A 24,258-nucleotide genomic window follows, 5' to 3' on the forward strand; every position below is an offset into this window, starting at 1 on the left:
TTGCCTGGAGGATTAACAAGGTATTAATGAGGACGTCTAGTGACTTTCATTACTAGCTACTGTCTAATATCTCTGGTAAGTTCCTTTCTAGGAAGCCTAAAATAGTCATGATCTGAGGATTTGAAATTACAAGAGGATTTGTAACATCACATTGCAAGAGAATGAGACAAATTTTTGACCATTTTTAAAACATAGCCACCTCTACTTTTAATGCTAACAATTTTTAGTTCATATCAGTTTTTCAATGTAAATCTTTACTTTTTTATTCATTGAGCTTAAGTGTGGAATTGCTAAAAGTATACCATTATATTTTTATTATGATGTGCTTTTGAGGTTTGTAAGAGACTGCTGAATATCAGATTCTTAAATTCAAAAGATAGCTTAATCTGATGGTACAAAACGTATACATAGTAGCCGTATGTCTGAAAAATTACCTATCTGGTTAGGAATTAACTTTATGTATATGGATGTGAATATTTCTGTTAGCAGGGAAACCTGATTTCCATGTACATTAGATTTCATTAACATCTTTATATTTTCATCCATACTATTGGTTTTTCTCTAGTAAAGGAATTTAAAGACAATACCTTGTAATCCAGAAGCCAATGTATAAATAACAAATAGAGTGAAAGGCTGAAGACAAAAACGTCTAGCTTTCCCAAAGAGAGCTTTATAATGAGATACACCACCTGCTGGAATGAGAGTATATCAGGGCCTGTTATACGTATATTTTGTCTCAAGCTCCACCTGGCCTTGTTTATACCTCAGAGCCTGCTCCACCCTGCTGCCTTGTGACCCATATATCAGTCCTTCTTCCTTCCTAAGACACAAATCCAGGGCTCAACTCAGATTAAGTAATACAAGATACTGCTTTCATCAGTGTACTGCCCTTCTAATATATGAAGTGAATTCTCTTTTTCTCTCCCTCTCTCCATTTTCACAGTGTAAAACATAATTAAAACTATTATCCTCACTCTAGAAATTATACTTCCTTACTTGGTTTGGAAACTTCTACCCTACCTTGTATAACATAAGTGTTGTGAAAAATTAGAAAACAAAGGCATTCTGAGATGAATATGTAAAGAATAACAATATAAAGGAGCCAAATATTTGGCATAAACAATATGAAAGTTATGACTAAATACTTATCTATTTGGTGCATTAATTTGACTTTTGTGTCTTTAATATGGTGTTTTCCCCTTTTCTGAATAGACAATGGAATTGTATATCATTTGACTTTCTATGGGTATTCGATATTGTGGTTTTTTTGTTTTGCTAACAAACTCAGGGAAAATAAAGTCAATTAGGTTCTCATTTACTTTGTTCATTGTAACACAAAAATAATATTCAGTTTCTATCTGATGACTAGAATAATGGCCAAGGCTGGAAATATAGATAATAAGTTGAATATTCATAATATATAATTCAATAAGTGAATTAGCTATATCAAAAATATCCATAAATATCATAAAAGTCATCTTTGAGTAAACATGTAACGAAATTATTTTGAAAAAACAATATTCTCTTGATATTTGTCATTTTATGCCTGTTAGGTAGCTGCAAAAGAAGGCCTTTAATGTTCAAGAACAATATGTTATTCTTTTTTTTTTTTTTTAAGATTGATTGATAGAGAGAGTACAGTGGGGTGGTGCAGGGAAGAGAAAAACTCAAGCAGACTCTGTGCTGAGTATGGAGCCCCACAAGGGGCTTGATCTCCTGGCCCTGAGATCATGACTTGAGCCAAAAATCAAGAGTTGGACACTTAACTGTCTGCACCACTTAGGTACCCCAGAGCAATGTGTTATTCTTTTCATTATAAAACTGTGTGTATTTAAATAAATCATGAGTCAGTGATTGTTATAAGGAAAATATGACATCCTGTAGCTAAATAGCTTTAATATCTAAAGCCTTTGTTTACTTTATTCTTTCCAGTTACCACAGTATGCTTTGATTTAAATGAAATCTCTTTTCTTTAAAAAGATTATAAAATTAACACTTTTAGAGTTCATATTCATTATCCAGTTACTTTTATTGATTTTACAGGCAGAATAGTATCTTGATCTATTACACTCAACAACACCAAAATACCTAGAACTCTGGTGTCGATATCAATAATTCCTAAAAATCAAGCAAACATTTACAAGTATCTGCAATTAAAGAAAAATGGATTCAAAGGGCATGTAATTGCAATAACAATAAAATAGTATTTATGTATTTAGACATACATAGCCAACTTAAATTTAGTACCTCAGGCATTTTTATAATTTTGATATTTATACAAACTTTGGAAACTGAGGAGCACATGGGCCAGTCACCAATGATCATGAAAAAAAAAAAAAAGATAGAAGTGCTTATTTTGCTGACAGTATTTGTTTAGCTCTTTAGCCTGACATTGTGTGATACTTTTATCCCTTCCAAAGCATTAGAAATCAATACTACATGTGCCTCAAGCTTTTTTACAGATGAATGATCTGATCAAGATCCTTCATTTCAGAAACTAAGGTCATTAATGTTTATCTTCACTTGGGCCATTTTAGAAGGCTTGCTGAACCTAATGCCCCAGCTCAGACTACTGTGTGAGCAGCGACATCTAGTGGGCATTATGACCCCAAACATTTTATTAGTCTAAACCCAGGAGTATCCGTGAAACAAGTGAAATCACTATGATGCATCATCTTTAATATTGACACAAGCATATTTCCAATGAAACTATATCAGAAAATTATACTTCCCAGTAGACTTTCTATGACTCAGTAATAAAATAAATTTAAGAAAAGCCAGCACTAGGCTTCTAATCTTTATTCTTAATCAACAGCCTCTCAATAGGTAAATACACTTTGTAGATTTTTATAAAAACCCAATCGTGTCCTCTTCCTGTCTGAATTCTTCTAAGAGGGTGATATAAAGATCTCAGGAACACAATGAATTACTAAATAACCAGTTTTGTGGCTCTTTCAGGAACATACGAATTGGAGTGTGCCAGCAACAAACAAATCCAGCCAATCTCTATGACAATGCACTGAGGAGCAATATTAAGACATCAGAAAAGCTGCCAGCCTGTTAATTATTGTTGTATTGAGTTTACATGGAGATGTTACTAATTTTTGAAAACTAATTTTGCAAATTTTGCAAAATGGAATATCCATTTCATCAGAATTTTCTAAAACAACTGATTCATGAAATGGAATTATAGACTCATTTTACCATCAAAAAGTCATCATTTCCTATGTATGACTGTTTCCTGTTAATGAAAATTCAGTACATTCTTTGGCTGTTTTGCATAGCCAATCTGAGGCAATCCAAACAAGCTTTTATTGTTTGCTGGAACCTTACTTAGCTCATCATTCTCTGTACATACTTCCAGCCAGAGACCTAAAACTGTCCCCCAACTCCTTTCAGACTAGCTTCAGGGAAACTGTATCTTCATGTCACCATGGAAAATCTTTTCCTGAGTGCTGTGTAGGATGTAGTTGTATAATTGTTCATGGGGCACAGTGGGGTTGCCCTTCTAGATGGACTGAGGTACCCCCCTGAAATCCCTAGACATACATGAATGAATATAAGTGAACATCACTATCAACTTATTTCATTTCCCCTAAATTAATTTCCACAGACTAAGACTAGACCTTTCTCTTTAACCTTTTAAGGCCTTGTTAATGACAATAAACAGATGCAAGGTCTAGGCAACAGGTTTTTTTTTAACACACCAGACTTTTCAAATACAGAATGAGCATATTTAGTACTTCCAGATCATTAAAATATCCACTACCCAGCCACAAGCCATGTTAGTAATTAGCTGGGACATTCACCTGATAATATTCAGGTGAATATTCACCTAATAATATTCCACTTGTGTGCTAAAAAGAGCTGTAGAAGCCAAGACCCCCCACTGACTGGACACAAAGGTCCACAGGAGTGCTATCTCACAGGTACCATCCAGTTGGGGAACTGTGAGGAAAAGAACCACTTAAGACTTTTATGTAAATGCTAGGCAGACATGTTCCAGTGGGCATTCCACACCCAAGTATATAAGCAGTTAGTCTTATTAAAACAAGTGTGAATCACGTGCATTTAAAATAATACTAAGGTCAGATGAGGTGCTATAAGTGTAAAGCCCAGAGTTTTCTCCAGCCCACTCCCCCTAGTAACTCCCTAGTCATTTCCCCAAGGTCTTAAATATAGGAGAATACACGGGCAGTGGCCATAAGTAGTCTGATGTTTACTAAGGGGACATGCAGCCATGAGTGGCATTGGAAGTGCCTGGAGGTTGCCTTCTACTGTTCTTCACTAGATAGACTTCATTAACCCTCTCCCTGTTCCCTTTGTGTTTCTCATTTCTGCCTGAATCTAAGAGTGATCATGTGAAGTACTATTGTACCCTGCTGCTGTCAGAACCCAGGTTGTGAAACAAAGATGATTTCTGAATTCCAGTGGAAAATGTTGCTAACTACTCAACACTCAGCACATCCAGATTGTCTCAGATGAAGAGCTATGGGCAATCACAGATGATTACTGTCTGCTCATAGTAAGAACCTTCTCCCAAAAAGTAATTCAGAACTTGAACTGGCATTCTGACTTAAAGGTCTAGTTCTTTGTCAGCATTTACATATTTTGACCTTGCACATGTTTTGAGGATGGATTAGTTCAGGTTTGCAAATAAGTAATCTCAAAGTTACCAGCCCACAAAAACATTTTCATTACCTCTTCTCCCCACAAAACTACCCAAAGAGTAAAGTAAATTATGCTTTTTACTAATTGCCCAGGGTCATTCTTCACTGGGCCTGGAAGAGTGAACAAGGGCCTAGTTGAATGGTTGGATGAGTTGCCACCACCAGATCCCTACAAGCCTAGAAATAATTTGGTCTGGGTCTAAGTGCTAATATCATGCTGCCAAGTCTCTTTCTGAAAAGCATAAAAGCAAAATATCCCATTCCTGCAAGCAAACCAACCACAAGGGTGGTGCCAAGAACTTTTGGGGCCCTTTTCTTGGCCACCCGGAATGCTGTTGGCAGCACTGCAGAGATTAATATATTGTTGACATGTCCTAAAACCTTGTTAAATGTTTTTCTCTTCAAGACACGTTCGTAATAGGTTTCCAAGTTTGGTCGCTTTCCATTTCCCCAGTTTCTCCTCGCAAACCCCAGGAACTTCAGTCGATGCAATGTGACAGCGAGAGAGACGTCTGCCAGGGTGAAGGATTCTCCGCAGAGCCAAGGCTGGCGGCCCTCTTCTAATCAGAGAAAGGGACATGGAGAATTAGGGGCAAGAGCTGTACAGAGAGACTCTAACTGGCATCTTTCATCGTGGTCATAAGGGCAAGTGTGAGAACAGTGAAAAGATGAAGGCCGTGGTACATTTTCTTGACAAATTAATCCTAAGACAAAGTCCATGCCAATGTCACCCAAGCAAAGGGAGATTTGCTTAATACCTGCCAGCTACCTACATCCTTGGGTGAAACGGAAGCTACTTGAGTTCAAATCTATCTTTGATATTGAAAAGGATTCTGAGGAGTTGAGAGCCTCCAAGCCAGAGGAGTCCACAGATCTTTCCTCCTGGCTTAGGAAAACAGCAGGTGAGCCTTAGAAAAATTCATAAAATTGGGCCTGGAATGTCACTCAGTGATTGCTGCTCCTCGTCACTCACATAAAGCAAAAGAAAGTTCCTATTGTGAAGTACGTTTCATGTAACATGGTCTTCAACTTTGTTGCCAATTAGAATAGTTGCAAATGGTCCAAGTGCATGCACCTGGGCAATGGCTGGATCCTGGGGTTAGGTTCACAGGTACAATACACAGATGCTCACCAGCCAGCCTACAGATATACATAGGCCAGCCTCCATTTCATACTTCAGATTGGAAGTATTCCCCCTGCCTGGGGTAAAACTAGAGGAAGCTTTCAAGCTAATTACTCAGGTTATTCAACCAAATGAACTACTATAATTACAAATGTGTCAAACAGGCTAAGTAGGAATCTCCCAACCATAACTTTAAATTGGGCAGAAAAATCCTCCACCAGTCACATTTCACATAGACACTGATTGGGTTACCATTAGACATCTGGGTTTTGCTGAGGTCAGTATTATTGTTGCCATGATAATTTAAACTGCCCATGAATAAGAATAACAAAAAAACAGATTACAGAATGTTTTTGGTAAAATCTAATAATATTCCCATAAATATAACATGCCTGGGATCCAGCAAAAGAGAAACACACACACACACACACACACACACACACACACACACAAATAAGAACCTACCTGGGGTTTCTTCATTTCTTCTTTGCAACTCAGTTTCAACCTGATCCAAGACTTTCTCCAGTTCATCAAGAATTTTCTTCAAATATTTGACATTGTCATGGTCAAGCAGCTTTGACTAATTAGCAAAAATAACTAAATAGGTTATTGATGCTTGCAAAAAACAACACAGAGCAAAGCAGATATAAACTCTTAAAAAGTTGGAGCCTGTTTATCTGAGGCAATGAGAAGATAGAGAATAATGTTAAAGCAAAAGAAAACCTGAGGGAAAATGCTCTGGCTGTGAGAATACTCCACTGACCAGACCCACTGGTCCACAGGTAACTCCCATACACTAGATGACCAGAGATGGCAAAGAATATAAGGAGCACAAAGAGACTCCTCTCAGCCCCCAACTAACAAATGGAATTTCAACAGCTTTCAAGGAATGAACAACTGAAGGGTCAGGCTGAGGGAGAAATCTGAATGCAGTGACTTAGAGACTGAGTGCAAAGTAAGAAGTGCTGTGTGTGCAGGCATTTCTTTTGAGCAGCTCACTTAGCTGAGATAAAGGAAGATGGAAAGTTGAGGAAGGTGATGAGTGTTGACGTTTGCTACATTTTCAATATGGGGGAAGCTTGTGTGTGTTCTTGGGCCCTGAGGAAAGAATCACCTCAGAAAGAGAAAGGCTGACTGGAACAGATGAAACAAAGCCCTGCTCCTTAAGAGGCAGACAAGTCAGAATGGATTAACTCAAAATGGATTAAAAACTTGAACATAAGACCTAAGACCATAAAGCTCCTAGAAGAAAACAGAGGTGGTAAGCTTCATGATGTAGGTCTTGGCAATAATTTTTTGAATCTTACACAAAAACAAAAGCAACAAGAGCAAAAGCACACAAGTGGGACTGCATCAAACTAAAAAGTTTCCGCATGACAGAGGAAACCAAAAACAAAATGAAATGGCAGCCTATTCAATGGGAGAAAATACTTGCAAATTATGTATCTGATAAGGGGTTAACATCCAAAATATATAAAGAACTCCAACACAATAGCAACAACAACAATAAAATCTGATTTAAAAATGTACAGAGGTTCTGAATTGACATTCTTCCAAAGAAGACACATCGAAGGCCAATGGGTACATAAAAAGGTGTGCAACATCACCCATCATCAGGAAAATGAAAATCCAGACCACAGTGAGCTATCACCTCACAGCCGTTAGAATGGCTGTTATCAAAAAGGCCAGAAGTGAGTGCTGGCAAGGATGTGGAGAAAAGGGAACAATCGCGCATTAGTGGTGGGAATGTAAACTGGTGCAGCCACTCTGGAAAACAATACAGAAGTTCCTTAAAAAACTACAAATAGAACCACCACCAGGTGATCCAGAAATTCCACTTCTGGGTATTTATCCAAAGAAAACAAAAACACTAACTCAAAAAGATATATCCACTCCCATGTTCATTGCACCTTCATTTACAATATCCAAGAAACAAGCTTAGTGCCCATCAATGGATGAATGAATAGATGTGGGATATACATACAATGGAATATTATTCAACCACAAAGAATAATGAAGTTTTACCATTTGCACTCCCGTAACTATACCTCAAGGGAATTATGCTAAGTGAAATGGGTCAAAGACAAATGCTGTAGGATCTCTCTTAAATGTGGAGTCTAAAAACAACAATAACAACAACAAAACAAAACCCAAGCTCATAGACAATAGATTGGTGGTTGCCAGAGGTGGGAGTTAGACGTGGAAGAAATGGGTGAAAGGTAAGGAAAAAAATAAGAGAAGAGAGAAAAGTATAAGAACAAATTTGCCAATTACCTTATTGGTATTAAAAAAAAAAAGTCCTGAAGTTCTAGCTAGGCCTTAAAAAGTGGCAGAGTACCCGAAATGACAGATTGATAGTGTATATTATGAACTTGCTTTTACATTTTACAACTTTCCTTGGTAAACAGCATGAGCAAAATCTGCCTTTTAAGCAACTGTCATCAGGTCTGACTATTAAATCAAAGGAAAATTCTTTCTAAAAGCAGAGCGTAAGCAAAAGCTAACGTGCACTGGTGATTTGCAAATATTTAAGAGAAGATGTCCTAGAAATAGTGAGACTTTACAAAATGTAGAACATGGAATGCAAACAGTGGATGTCAACTGAGGACAGCCTGGTTTACTTACTTTAAGTCGCTTCTGTTTTGCGATGTATGCCTCTTGTAAATCTGGGTTTTCTTCAGCAAGTTTTTTCAGTTCAGATTCTGTGTTACCAATTTGGCCTGATAATAAAATCATTTTTGAAATAGGAAATTATTTCCTCCCTTCTAAACAAGAAACAAGGAGAAGCTAGGACACTCCATGAGCTCTAGGGCTCATGCCCTGACTCTGCCTTAGACCTCTTTGTGCCTCAGTTTCCTCAAATTTAAAATGGAACTATCAGAGTGTCTGCCACATAGGCTAAGGATTAAATGTGAGGCACCCAGGAAAGCACTTAGAGCAAGGCCTAGCAGGTCAGAAGTGCTCAGTGCAGAGTGGTGGCTCTACCTTTCAATATCTTTCAAGTTTTTATTAATGGACTTCTATATGAAGAGAAGGAAAAGGCTTTGTTTTTAAAAATATATTAACTCTAGGTGATAGAATTATATTCAGGCCACCTGTTTCAAATCATATGAATACTTATGAAGAGAAGGAGGAGGAACAAGAAGTAAAGCGAGAAGAGGAAAAAAGGAAGGAGGGGATGGAAGAGGAGAGAAGAAGTATCAAAAGGAAAGAAAAATAACATAAGTAAGAGAATTATAAAGGTGAGGTATGATGTAATGGAAAGAATGTGGTTTCTAGAATTAGAAGATCTGGGTTTGAGTATTCCTAATTATACACTCCCAGAGTTTGACCACAGCCACTTTCCCTTACTTTCCTATCTCAATCACCTATGCCAAAGAACACCCCTTCTCCTCCACATCCCATGCACTGACCATCTGTGTCCTCAGAAAAAGAAGGAGCTGGATATCACGACTCAATCTTAGTACATCTCAAATACCTGAATTTAGAGGCAGAGTAATGGTTAGACAGCCTGTAGTCCAGTTCCCTCACATAATGAAACAAAAATTAAGGACCAGAAATGTACATTTAGTTGCCCCCCCATAATCCCCAGCAGATTCCAGATTTCATGATTCTTAGTCCATCTTCTATGAGAACATGTTATGTTCCTTATTTTTCCACAGGCTACTCTTCTGAGTTTCACCCAAGCTTGGCCCTCAAGACCAAGAGATGGAAAATCAGCTCCCATAGATAATAAATGTCCAGCTGAACAGCTGAAGCACAGATTAATCTGACTGGTGCATGGATTGATCTGTAACATCCATGAAGCAAACCTAACAACCCTGTCCCCAAGTCTTCATGAGATGAGCCCCATCTCAAAAATGAATTAAAAGAACTCTGAGACAGAATTCGAAGTCTTTAAGATTGTTACATACTGCGAATCCTTGTGGTTGCATAAGCAGGGATCATGGAGTCCACAGTTAGCTCAGGATGTAAAATGCAGCCATGAGTATAGGCATCCATTGGCAATGAGTCAAGCAGTTCTCGATAATGTTGTACCCGTGGGTAGTACATGCTTCCTTTATCAGGCATTAACCTGGGTGTTTTTTCTACAAACATTAAAGAAAAAGTTATAAATGAGAGGTGACATCCAAAGCAAAATAAAAAACCCAAACCCCCTCATGAACATTTTCAATATTAAATCAAGGCACTTCAAACATATCTCCCCAAACCAGACATTCAAAATTTGAAAAGGACTGATGTACCAGACTAGAGTCCAAACCATGATTACATTAAAATTCTCTCATTTTTCAACCTTACAAACTGCTGCTCGACCCTCAAGATGCCAACTCCTCTATAGAATATTCCCTAACCTCCTAAAACTACCAATATCTGATTGGGTCAGGTGTGCCTTCCTCCGTACATGAAAAATACCTTTGTACATATACTATCATAGCCTTATCACCTTAATTGGTTGTTTGTATCCTATGAGTTTCTTCAGGGCAGGGAGCTGTGATCCACTGTCTATCATAATGTCTCACACATTTTAGGCTATTAATAAAGGTTCATTAGGTGAATGAAAGCTCATTATGAAAAGATAATCAGAGATTCCTCTTTCCTAGGTTCCATTAATACCAAGTGACCCTGTTGATGCTATATGAATGTGAACTGACAAAGTTCACAGAATTCACCATGAATTTCTAATATTTTTATGTCTAGAAAGTGGGTTCTACATAAATCCTCATTTGCTGTTAAACTCTAGACTCTAGAGTACTTGAGGGCTGGGACCATGTACTGTTCTCTATTGAGTTCCCAGTACCTAATATAATGTTTGGCTCATAGTAGGTGCTCAGTAAATTTCAATTAATGAATATACTCCCAAATTTCTAGTTGTTATAGAATATTTGAGCTGGAGAAGCTCTGTAGCAGTTAACCAGGACATAAAGGCTAAGGCATTCTCGGCTAATGAAAGGCAGACAACATCATTGTAACATCTTCAAAAGGGTTTACATTTCAGAGACTATCCAAGAAGAATAAAGATGAACCACATGAAGGTGCCTGGGTGGATCAGTCAGTTAAGCATCTGCCTTTAGCTCAGGTCATGATCCCAGGGTCCTGAAATCAAGCCCTACATTGGGCTCTCTGCTAAGCGGGGAGCCTGCTTCTCCCTCTCCTCCCACTTGTGCTATCTCGGTTGCTATCTCTGTCTTTCTCTCTCTCAAATAAATAAAGTCTTAGAAAAAAAAAAAAAAAAGATGAACCATGTGATCCAAAAATCAGGACTATGTCCCTAGAGAATCACTTCCTATTTCTGACACTCAAATTGCCCCTGAAAAATGCCAATGAGCTTATTCCAACAAGTGAGAAGCCTCAATTTATTCATTTATTTCTTAGTTTGGATTATTTAATTTAGAATCCTTTTGAGCTATCCCACACTCATTCATAAGTGTTGGCAATTCAGAGTAGGTTGCAGAGCATTTCAGACAAGACCTCATAATGCCATAATCCAAGTAGAACAAGTTTTCTAAGCCAACAGACTATTTCTGACTCTCTAAGAAAAAATAAGATGGATTACTCCCTCAAACAGTAGGCAAATATCTAATTCCCTGCTGAGGAGTCCAATTCTGAAGTCTGCACTGGAATAACCAAGAATGAAGTGTCAGCCACATACTGCTTGTCAACAGTGGATTTACCCAACTAGAGCACACTTCCTGCTGACCTTTCAGGATCTCAGTATATCACTAGGATCCCAACCAATGCCTGGTAGACATTTCCATGAGGACAAAAGTCTAGAGTCCTTCTAAGGTCCTTGAAATACTAAAAAGTTATTAACCTTTTGTGTGCCACTGATCTCTTCTCAAAATAATGTTCTTAAACATACAAGACATAAAAATGCAAAGGAAATTGATTATATATTTATCAAATTAATTTTAAATTATAAAATTTTAATATGAGTACCTTTTATTAATACATTAACAAGATCTAGCAGCAGGTCTAATAACTACCATAGTTTCAAAGTTATTTTTAAGATAACTTTGCAATAACTTGACATGCTACGAACATATCTGTGATTTCTATTGGTAAGAAAGTCACGGGAACTCCTAATATTGCTTTGGTTTATGCCTACATTGGAAACGAAAGGAAGTCATAAGTTCTGTTGGAAATTAGTGAAGATAAAGATAATCTTTTTCGCCTCTAAGATCTCAAATCTCCTGAATTCTATTCATAGACCACTTAGAGCAACGGTTCTCAAAATGTGGTCTAAGAATCCCTGGGCTTCCCCAAGAAACTTTCAGGGAGTCCACAAAGTCAAAGCTACTTTTATAGTAATACTGCAATTTTAATTGATTTTTCACTTTTATTGTCCCTCAAGGGTACAGCAAGCACAGTTTTCCAGAGGCTACAGGACATATGGCTCTATCATTCTGACAGTTAATGACATGCTGGCTTGTGTATTCATGTGTTTTATTTTTTTTCAATATTTTATTTATTTATTCACGAGAGACACACAGAAGGAGGCAGAGACACAGGCAGAGGGAGAAGCAGGCTCCATGCAGGGAGCCTGATGTGGGACTTGATCTTGGGACTCTGGGATCACGCCCTAAGCCAAAGGCAGACACTCAACCGCTGATCCACCCAGGCGTCCCTATTCGTGTGTTTTAAATTTTTCTGTTTTAATTTCTGATTTGGCAAATATTGATAGATATAGATAAACAAAAGCTCTCCAGTGTTCTTAATAATTTTTATGATAAAGGGGCCCAGAAACCAAAAAGTTTAAGAACCACTGCTCTGGGGGTCCAAAAACCTCAAGTTAATAACCAAAACTGGTACAGTATTTTAAAATGCTTCCAAGTCATTAAATTTATGGTCACTGGCTCAGGCTACTTTCTGGTGCCAGGCCTGAGGCTTGTCTTCAGAAGAGCATACCACTTCCTTCTGGGAAAGTAAGAGCAGGGAAAATACTGTCTAGTAATTGCTTTCTGGGGAAGCTCCATCTGGCTGAGCTCTAATTCTTCAAAGGAAGATAAATGTTTAAATCCATGAAAACAATTTCCTTCTACTCAGGACACTATTACCATGTAACTATCTTTGTCAGACGCTTTGTCCGACAGAGCATAAGATATCCACTGAACCAAAGTTCTCCTCCAGCTTCACTGTCTCCCTTCCAGGACCTCCATGGCAACACCTGCTATGTGCTGTTATTGTCCTCCTCGACACCAGACCTTGATAGTATCCACTGCCTCTGGAACCAGAGTTTTTCAAAAGGCAACTGGGAATTTCATTTGAATTTTATACAGATCTTCCCTCTCACTCTCATTCTATTTTATTTCCCAGTCCTTCCATAAAGCATGTTGGAAAGAAGGAAGGAAGGAAGGGAGAGAGGGAGGGAGGGAGGGAGGGAGGGAGCGAGGGAGGGAGGAAGGAAGGAAGGAAGGAAGGAAGGAAGGAAGGAAGGAAGGAAGCAAGCCAACCTGGTTGGCTCAGTCAGTAGAGTGTGCAACTCTTGATCTTGGGGTCATGGGTTCAAGCCCCACATTGGGTGTAGAGATTACTTTTTTTTAAAATGCTGGTTTTTCTATTCTACCTCTGTCAGGAGTGAAAAAGCAATAGAAGGCCTACAGGGGCAGGGTAGGGAATCAAAGGACTTTTAAGAAGCAGGCATTGAAGAGTTTCCAGCATTAGCCAATAGAGTTGCTGTACTGAAAACCAGGATAAGTTACTAATTTGGAAGAAAAAATAAGAGTAAATGAATGTCAGTCAGGCAAATGACCTGACTTCCTAGAAGAACGAGCAGGGGATAAGACAGGTCTTGTACTGTACCTAAATTTAAGCAGGTACAGATAGCAATAAAACAGAAAGATGTAATAATGAGAGAAAAGTTTTTTAAAACCAGAAAGAAAAGATACAATAAAAGCAATTCTGCAGCTATTTAACAGGGACAAACGGCTGCATACAGTCTCAAGTCTCAATATTGCTCCGTAGAATAACAATGGCTTTGAGCCACGGGGGATGGGGGGGGGGGGGAGGTGGAGATCACATTCAGTTTCCCCAAGAGTAAAAAATTAAAAGAATTTAGGAGCTCATAGGCATAAGTTTCCATTATTTTACTACATTGATTGCTCTGATTTCCTATGTTCCCCAGTCATGGCAGATAAAGAAGGCATAATTATGCCTTGTTTTCAAGAAACACTCCCTCCCCACCCACCCTACTCAGGTCTATTTGAATAACTTTCAGCTCTTCCTTATTATTATTAGTTCAATGAAAACAGACTTCATTTCTATCTTTATCCCCTTGCAGATTTTTTATTTTACTTAGATCACTTGGTGGTGGCATTGGTGTATAAGATAATATGCACCATTTTAAAGCCACTTTTATTGGCACAATCATGGGTTTTAAAGACTCATTTTCTTTTTCCTTACCATATACCATATTTTCTCCACACTTGGTTAGAATCTTTGTGCTAACTACAATTTCAGTAGATGTGCTAAAAGGCATAAAGTTATTCAACTATATATGAGAGACTTTCATTAATATATAAAAATTGGAATAATTGGAAATCCTTACCTAAATAACTGCATTTTTAATGTAAGAATGACTTCAGAATTAATGTTTTTAAAATGAGGTTCAATAGATATTTAATCTTATCTATAAAATTTATTTCCTAATTAGATTTATATACAGTACTTTAATATCATATCAGGATACTTAATTTCCAAACCAAATTCTATTTCCTAAGAATCAATGAGATATATAAGCCAAAGATGTGAAAAAGATCTTCCCAGAACTCTTATATATTAATTTACCAAAATTCCATATTCACCATATAACATCCTTGATTCCAGTTACCACTTAGTCATTTGGCAGTAAGAAAAGTAATGTCCTAGTGTTTGGTAGTTATTTCAGACCCCCTTTTTTATTACCTAGTGGCCAAATTAAATTCACTGAAAGAGGTTATGAATCATATAAGAAATATCTAGATAATGGGATGCCTGGGTGGTTCAGCAGTTGAGTGTCTGCCTTCTGCTCAGGGTGTGATCCTGGAGTCCCGAGATCGAGTCCCACATCGGGCTCCCTGCAAGGAGCCTGCTTCTCTCTCTGCCTGTGTCTCTGCCTCTCTGTGTGTGTGTGTCTCTCATGGATAAATAAAATCTTAAAAAAAAAAAAAAAGATTTTAAAATCTGTATTTGTGCATATATTCACTTGTTACATCCACTGTTCCTGAGTTTCCCTAGTTTGCTTAGTATCACACATCATCTAGTTTAATCAATTGCAGGCTTCAGCATATCTACTCTTCATTACATGCCTGAAGAGAAAAAGGTATCACATACATGGAAAGGACTCAGTAAAACTGATAGTAATAATAGCATATGCATGTATTAAATTTGATATTATTATCAAGTTTACAGAATGAAGCTATCTTTAATATTAATAAGCTTCTAATGATTAGGGATCTTTGAAATATCTCAGGTCCTTGCACCAATTAGTACCCCAAAAATACCTATTAAAAGAATGAATAAAGAGATTGTTCTTTGCCAGCCCTTGGTTGAGCAGCCATAATTGAGTGCTTCTAAATTCTTCCTTTGACCTAAATTTTGACCTCAGGAATATCATTGACATCTACATCAATAACTGCTTTCAAAAAAAAAAAATTAAGAGGTATCTGGCTGGCTCAGTCAGAGTGGCACATGACTCTTGATCTCAGGGTCATGAGTTCAAACCCCATATTGGGTGTAGCGACTACTTAAATAAAAATAAAACTTTAAAAAAATCAAGCATAGCCATCATTCAATTTAGATAATTTTTTTTAGGCTAAGACTTGAAAGGGATTGCCTTGGCTACCAAATTTCTCCCCCCAAACTACTGGTTATTTAATGGACTCATCCCAAAAACATATAAATATAAATACTGACTATATACAAATGTTGAGAAATGTCTACAGGTCAGCAAAATATCATTTGTAATATAATCCCCAGCTGGTAAACTAGTAAGAGATGACAAATGGCAGCAAGGGAGATAACAGGTAACTGCATTCTATTCTTTACATGACTGAATACACTTAAAATCTCCTATTATAAGCATGGGCAACTATGTCTCATGATATCCATTCACTTACTACTCTAAGTTGTAAATGTTCCTCAAAGTTCTATCCATAATTCGACAAAATGTTGTATGTTCTGACCAGTTCACAATCTGCCATGTTCTAGATAGAACCTATACTTTTAAATAACTTGTAATCATATCAGCTTTTTATTATTAGCTTTAATCAAAAACTTTTTAGCAAGCTAGGTCTCCCATCCTTCATTAATGCCCCTGATTTTTTAATTCACATACTACATTTAGCCCTGTTAAACTTTGCTTCATTATTTTTCCATTTTATTGCCCAATGACAAGCACTTCACAAACTAGTCATCATTTTAACTATCTTAGCTTTTGTCATCCACAAATGTAAAAGTATTTCCACAATGTGCTTATTCAAGTCATTTATAGAATTGTTAGGCTCAAGTCAAAGAACAGAAACCTGTAAGAACACCAGTAGATATCCCTGTCCAGGCTGATGCCAAAAGTTCATCCATTTTAATCATTCAAAAAAGTTTATTAAACTCCTGTTAAGGGGATCTCTGGGTGGTTCAGCAGTTTAGCGCCTGCCTTTGGCCCAGGGCGTGATCCTGGAGTCCTGGGATCGAGTCCCACGTCAGGCTCCCAGCATGGAGCCTGCTTCTTCCTCCTCCCGTGTCTCTGCCTCTCTCTATGTCTATCATTCATAAATAAATAAATAAATAAATAAATAAATAAATAAATAAATAAATAAATAAATAAATCTTTAAAAAAATAAAAATAAACTCCTTTTAAAGAACATTCACCATATGAAGCACTGGGAATAGAGCTATTAATGAGACAGACACTGTCTCTGACCTTACGTGTTTATAGTTGTTTATAAATAATTGAAATAAATATAATAAAATTATACAGGATAAGTCTTTAGCTAAATGGGCAACCTTGTGCAACACATTTATAAATGAATATTCTCCAATACAGTGGGTTGTTCATCTGAAAATGTGCATTACTTTTATCCAGCCATATTTGCTTCTTTTTTCCACAAGGGTATCTTATGAAGTAATCTCAAAGGCTCTACTTAAGATACATTATGTCTAGAACCATGCCCAGTACACAATAGATTTATTTTTTTAAGTGTTAAAGCCATTCTTCAGTAATGTAAAATTTAAGCTTGTTCCTTTTAACTGAGATACTCAAAAGTTATATATATATATATATATATATATATATATACACACACATATGTGTGTATAAGTAATTTATAAGTGCTGCTTAAAATTTAAGCAGTTACTTAACACACAGTAGTAGTGCTTCTCAAATTTTAATGTATATATGAATCACTTGGGGATCTTGTTAAAACGAGGATTCTGATTCAAGAGGTCTACAGTAGAGTCTGGGATTCTGCATTTCTAACAAGCTCCAAGGTAATCCCAATGCTGCTGGTCAATGGAACACATTTTAAGTAGCAAGATTCGTAGAATTCAGCTTTCCCCATCCTTGACAATTGGCTAACATCTGTCTTGTCCGGCTCTTTTCCTAATCTCCAGGGGTTCTTAATAACAAATACAAATTATCTTAATGGTAATTGTGATAACACATGCATGTTTATTTTTTATTTTAATACATTGGGATTAATTTCATCCATAGACCAGACTAGCTTTTATATAACTGTTTTCTTGCTGTCTTCATATCTTCAAACCATGGGTTTTGGGGTCCCTTACTCTTCATTTAACCCTTTTTAATGGAGTAACTACTCTCCTGGGAAAGAGAAAAGAGTGAAATAAGAATTGACTGGACTTGTTTTATCTCTGCAATTGACCAAACTATATCACCTAATCCAAGAGGACAGAGAAACTAAATCACCAAGGATATGCAACAAGTTAGCAACAGCTGCAGATTAAGACCTGGGATTCTTGATTGTTTACTGATTCTATTGGTATAGCCAGAATTAAAGTCCTTAGTTCCCATACTTTCATTTAACATTTAGTCCCAGTGCCTTCTCCTCTGATTCCATAAGCAGCAACAAGAAGAACTTAATATTTCCCTTCTTTGAGTAGGACTCAGAATGTATTTTAGTTTTGTTTTTACATCATCAAAGCAAAAGAAAACGCCTAAGAAAGCCTAATAATCATTAACATTACTATGTTATAAAGTAACATTTTATATTACTGAATATCTTAAAGGAGAAACAATGTAAGGAGAGGAGGAGGAGAATGCTAGTAATAGTAGTAGTTCAAGGGATGCCAACAAAATATTTAAATATGATTTTTCATTTACTATATCTTTTTAAGATTTTTGATAATTTAAAACAGAATTATTATACAGTTTTTATTCATATCATAACCACTTTTCCCAAGAAATACAAATTATTTAACAGACTTGTCCATTTCCAAAAAGCTCAAGGTTGAGAAAAATTGTCTTAAATCAATTAGCCACCATTTTCAGTACAGTCCCCAGCATACATACATAAGGGAGAGCAAGTAATAATAAAGGAGAAAACAGTTCATTAAACTCTTTGATTTAGATCAATGGCCACCTCTAAAACCTCCAATCAGAATCCTAGGGAAGCAAACACTTGGAATAAAAATAGAGGCAGCCACATTGCCAAACTAATTCCCTGGGGTTCCCTCCACACATGTTTAGGTCCCATACAATTTTTTCTAAGTACCTCAAGCATTTTTTGACCTAGTAGTTCCCTTTCTCAGCTTCCAGTAATTTGGGGTTATATTCTAATTTTATCCTGCCCAATTAACCTCAACAGAACTAGTGGTAGATGAAAAGTAACTGGATCTCATGCGGCTTCTTTTTCAGAAGAGTACTCAGCTGAAAGCTAGGAGCCTTCTCTTCTCTCAATTATGCCAGTGAAGCTGTAGTTCACCTCAAAGGATTGTCATTAGGAGCAAGCAAGACAATATGCAAATGGCAATGACTATGGGAGATAGCTAGTATAATATAAAGATGAGGATTTGAAAGACTTCCAGTCCAGCCCTACTCTGCCATAAAATAGCTGTATTACCTTAGGCAACCCTGTTTCTTTTTCCTCACAAACAATGGGAATAACTAGTCTACCATGCCTGTCTCACATGAGTTCTTTTGAAGATTAAATATAAGAGAAGTTATAAAATGCTTAACATAAAACACACTGTCAATTACTTAAAAGCACTATACAAATTTAAGTGCTATAACTCCTTGCAAAAGATATAAAATTCAAACTATAGAGAAGCCACAGGGCAAAGATCTCCAAATATACTAACATTCTATTCTCCCTTGCCCAAGTTTTATTCATCTTTTTCCCTTCTATTGTTTTTAAGATGGAACTATTTGGTAGACTAGAGAAAACTCATAGTGTACATTTCAAATGGTTATGAGTTTTCAAGGCTAAAAATTCACCACCACAAACTACACACCTGCAGAGGTTTTTACAAGTGAATGTAAAAGGAAAGTTCCAACATTAAAATTTGTAGCTACACAAAATCTTTTAAATAGAGTTACTCTGGCTTACACAAAATTTATGGTATTGATCTAATTTGTATTTGTGTGCTTATGGAAATGGAAAAGGTTTTTAGCATGAAACCAAGGGGAAAAAGGAAGGGGAGAAGGAAGGGAGGGAGAGAGAACAGGAGGGATGGAGGGATGGAGGGATGGAGGGAGGGAATACACACATTTGTGTTGAAAGTAAATCCAAGAAATCACAAATAGCCTTAACATTACCATCCAGGAAAGTCTGTTCAAGATAATCAATGATCTGAGTGGCCTCACAAATAATGTTTTCCCCGTGGATAAGGACAGGCACTTCTCCAGTTGAGTTCAAACGCATAAACCAAGGCTCATTGTGTTCACTCAGGGGCAGACTTACATCATGTTCCTCGCACTTCAATGCCTTTTCAGCAATTACCAAGCGCACCTGAAAGAGTTCACACTGGTTACTACAACACATGCAGGCTTTAACTGACACCCCTGGATACCATTAAGTAGCCTTTCTGTGTTTCCCTAAGTTATTATTATCAACAACCTCTTTAACTATTCCTATCCTCGGAATTAACAAGTGAGATATATTCTAGCATCTTAATCATATAAATTAGGACAACAAAATGAGGAACGAAAATAATTCTGGCTGTATTGATTTATTCCACAGTGACTCTCCCATCATCAGTACTTTCTTTGCGTCCTAAACCTAATTATGTGTCCTCCCCAGACAAAAAAATAGTGAAAGGGAATAAAGGGGAAAGGAGAAAAAATGAGTGGGAAATATCAGAGAGGGAGACAGAACGTGAGAGACTCCTAACTCCGGGAAACGAACAAGGGGTGGTAGAAAGGGAGGTGGGTGGGGGTGACTGGGTGACGGGCACTGAGGGGGCACTTGATGGGATGAGCACTGAGTGTTATGCTCTATGTTGGCAAATTGAACACCAACAAAAAATAAATTATTTAAAAAAAAGAATCTGATATCTAGATGTGCTAGGCCTTGTGGAGGAGAGCAAATGCGTACAAAGGGTAAAAGAAGATGATGCGGTTGCAGGAAGGCGCTTTCCTCTGCCTCGCTCTCCAAGGCCCAGGGGACAAGGCCTTCCGCCCAAACACCTAAAGTAGATGCTTTTCTGTCGCACTTCATCCGCGGCAGAGCCTGAGTCATAGCCTTTGCATCTCAGACTAAGTGCGCTCGAAGGGATGCTGCGCCCGGGGAGGCCCGGTTCTGGAGGCCGAGTGCCCGGAGGGCCCCGGGGAGCTGTCCCGGTGCTGAAACCTGATCGGCGCCGCCCGCCCCGGCAGAGGCCTTTACCTTTTGAGAGCTGAAAGAATGTGTCCAGTGGTACAGAATGAGCCTAACCTCCGCGTCCGCCTTGCCTTCCGCCATCAAGGGCGCGCCCCCTGTCTGCTCCTCCTGCCTCCGAGCCATCCTGGGGTGCGGGAGCGCTGCGGGGCCTCGCCCGTCAGCCCAGTGTTTTTCCCACCCGCACGGCCCCGCGCAGCGTCATTAGGTTTTCCGCGATGCCGCCGGGAGCCTGCAAAGACGATTTCGCGCGGACGAACAGGCCACTGGGAAGTGTAGTTTTGCAGGCAAAAAGCCTGCCAGGCGGGGTCTGCGAAGATGTGGGGGGCGCGTCTCCGTGCCAGAAAGCCTCTGGCGTTTGGAAGTCACATAGGAGGTGCAAGTGGACTTGTGCAGGCGAAGCGATCCAAAATAAGAGTCCCTGAATACTAAAATGAGTAATGCATAATGTTGATTGCAAATTACTCATTGGTTTGGGGGGTGGAATAGAAGTTGCTCAAGTATAATAAAAGCAGCAACTTCCTTTTGGAGGATTAGCGCCCTTCACGGAAGGGAAGCTCGGATGGACAACACAGTATAAGGATCTTGGAGTTTTCATTAGAAGATGCGCTTGTGGAGTCATGCAAAATAATAATAAATGACAACAGATCTCATTTTTTTTAAAAATAGCCTAGTTGCTAAACCAAGAATTTTTAGGGCAGAACTACTTGGGTTCACGTCTTGCTTTTTGAAATGGAGGTAATAGTTCTATTTCCCTCATAAGGTTTTCCTGACAAATGAGTAAATACAATGTCCAACACTCAAAATAGCTTCACATGTTGTAGCCACTCAATAGTATTCACAAATTCAGTTGTTTTATAAATAACTCTCGTATAGCTGGATGAAAAATCATAGTTTTATACTAGTCTAACTATTGTACACCTCTTAAAATTTGGCATAGTAAATTAATAAAAATTCTCCATCAGCAAATATGTATTGATATGACTGTAAAATGAATGTATAATTCATTCAGTAAATACTTATTGAGCGCCTATTACATTCTAAACATTGTGCCAGGCTCTAGGAATACAAAGATCTGACACTCAATATATGTCTGGTGGCAGAGACAACAAAATAAATAGACAACAATAGAGTTGAGAACTGTCAATCTTAGAGTGAACACAAGGCTCTATGAGAAAAGAGAGGCAAGGATGTAACTCAGGTCAAAAGAGACAAAAATCTCATGAGCCCCTTCCTCCCCTTTACAATATTGCATTTGTTATTCTATAAATTCTTTTATGATTTTTAAAGATTTTAAAATGTCTTTCATACCTGTGAGTTAATTCAAATGCTATAGCAAAAATGATCCTTATCAAATTTGTTTTTTTATCAGTTTGGTCTTCAAAGTAGAAGAGAAAAAGCAAACTTTGAAAATAGAATGAGGTTTAAATTATGGTTCCACCCCTAACTTGATCTCTCTTGAGCCTTCACTTCCTCATGTGTAAAATATGGATATATATATAAATATATATTCCCGCAGTGGGAATTCAATAAGAGAATGTATATAAAGCACTTAAGACATTGCCTGGAATATAGCCTCTTAAGGCCTCAAAATTTTTACAACTATATAATCCTCCATTGCCATTCTTTATTTTAATTCTTTAAAATAAAGCTTTATTGCCATTCTTTATTTTAATTCTTTAAAATAAAGCTTTATTTTAAATTCTTCAACCTCAGATTCCAACATACTATACAGTTAACTTTCCTTAATTAATTCAATCACTTCAATAGCTAAATAGATTCAACACTCTTGGCAGGTCATCTGTCACTTGCCACTGAAAGGGTTCTCACAATAAATCCCATGCATATAAAACACTGAGTACTTTCTCTATCACATCTTCCCAGTCACAAAGCCTTACAGCAAACATTAAATGAATTGATTATTGTGTTGGTTTTTAATATTAAGCATTTATAGATGTCCATGGGAGTAAAAATGTGTACATGATTTCTGAAGGGAAATTTATCCATATGCATCAAAAATCTTGAAAATAGGCAAAACTTCTAACCTAGCACTTCTTCTATTTGCAATTTAAGGAAATAAATTTTAGCAAACTCCAGCAGCTGACCCTAAAATTCTATTTTCTCTTTCACCGATGGTAATAGAAATTTTTAGCTAAGCACATAGGTGCTGAGAATAAAGACTGCATTTCCCTGACTCCATTGTACCTAAATGTGATTTTATGATTCCATCTAATAAATGGGATATTACCCCAAAGATACAGATGCAGTGAAACGCCGGGACACCTGCACCCCGATGTTTATAGCAGCAATGGCCACGATAGCCAAACTGTGGAAGGAGCCTCGGTGTCCAACGAAAGATGAATGGATAAAGAAGATGTGGTTTATGTATACAATGGAATATTACTCAGCTATTAGAAATGACAAATACCCACCATTTGCTTCAACGTGGATGGAACTGGAGGGTATTATGCTGAGTGAAGTAAGTCAGTCGGAGAAGGACAAACATTATATGTTCTCATTCATGTGGGGAATATAAATAATAGTGAAAGGGAATATAAGGGAAGGGAGAAGAAATGTGTGGGAAATATCAGAAAGGGAGAACGTAAAGACTGCTAACTCTGGGAAACGAACTAGGTAGGGGTGGTAGAAGGGGAGGAGGGCGGGGGGTGGGAGTGAATGGGTGACGGGCACTGGGGGTTATTCTGTATGTTAGTAAATTGAACACCAATAAAAAAAATAATAATAAATAAATAAATAAATAAATAAATAAATAAATAAATAAATAAAATAAATGGGATAATGGACATGCCCCAGGGAAAGTTATGGGAAGTTTCCCTAAGAAAACTGTTAGTCCTGTGCTTCCTCTTTATTTCATCTTGCTTCTGGGAGGGTGAATGCTTATTTTGTTTTTGGGGATTTTTTTAAAAGATTTTATTTATTTATTAATGAGAGAGAGAAAGAGAGAGAGAGGCAGAGACACAGGCAGAGGGAGAAGCGGGCTCCATGCAGGGAGCCCGACGTGGGACTCGATCCCGGGTCTCCAGGATCACACCCTGGGCTGAGGGCAGGCGCTAAACCACTGAGCCACCAAGGAATCCCCTGGATGCTTATTTTGGACCATAAGAAATGGGACCACATCCCAGAGATGGCCAAAGCCATGAGCAGGAGAGAAAGTGAACCCCTAACGACATGGGAGCAGAACCACCACACCAATCTCAGTCCGCAAACTGCCAAACATTTACTTGAAGAAAAAATAAGGCATATTGTTCAAGCCACTGTTATTTTTTGTGACTTCCAGGTGCTATCGTCTTAACCTACACTAATATATCAATCTTGGAAGATATAAATGGCTTTTGCTTATTCTCTACATATAGTAATTTTCCTATAAATGAATATATGCTGCTTTTACCTCTTAAAGATTTGAGTGTTAAAAGAATATCATTCAGCAGATTAGATAAGGAAACATAGTGGTGTTCTGGGTTTTTTGTTTTGTCTTAAATCATGATAGGAGTAGGAAAAAAAACTGTTACATCTACTTTCATTGATCCATAACTCCTGTTATTTTCCATCTCACTAAAAGCCACTTGTAGGTAATATGAAAACCCTATTATCTGTTTACTTGTTCATTCATAGAGTTGACTAAATTGCACGGGTATTC

At 37.6% G+C, this 24,258-nt stretch overlaps 1 protein-coding gene across 5 annotated transcripts in view; it reads right to left on the minus strand.

Moving 5' to 3' along the window:
- Window positions 1-2,010: 2,010 nt before the first annotated feature.
- The window catches only part of GDAP1 (ganglioside induced differentiation associated protein 1), a 30,490-nt gene continuing 8,242 nt past the window's right edge, over window positions 2,011-24,258 (minus strand). The window contains exons 1-6 of one of the 5 annotated variants that reach the window (XM_077876518.1): window positions 20,610-20,854; window positions 19,541-19,733; window positions 9,708-9,881; window positions 8,419-8,513; window positions 6,259-6,373; window positions 2,011-5,230 (exon numbers count right to left, since the gene is read on the minus strand). In XM_077876518.1, coding sequence (XP_077732644.1) covers window positions 4,848-5,230; window positions 6,259-6,373; window positions 8,419-8,513; window positions 9,708-9,881; window positions 19,541-19,733; window positions 20,610-20,726 — 1,077 coding nt within the window. In that variant the 5' untranslated portion in view covers window positions 20,727-20,854 and the 3' untranslated portion in view covers window positions 2,011-4,847. Of the gene's footprint in view, window positions 5,231-6,258; window positions 6,374-8,418; window positions 8,514-9,707; window positions 9,882-19,540; window positions 19,734-20,609; window positions 20,855-24,258 lie in introns of those variants that run through there. The other 4 variants (XM_077876520.1, XM_077876521.1, XM_077876519.1 and 1 more) reach the window with 4 other exon arrangements.

The sequence above is a fragment of the Canis aureus genome, chromosome 28 (genome assembly GCF_053574225.1).
Source record: "Canis aureus isolate CA01 chromosome 28, VMU_Caureus_v.1.0, whole genome shotgun sequence".
Taxonomy (NCBI): Eukaryota; Metazoa; Chordata; class Mammalia; order Carnivora; family Canidae; genus Canis; species Canis aureus.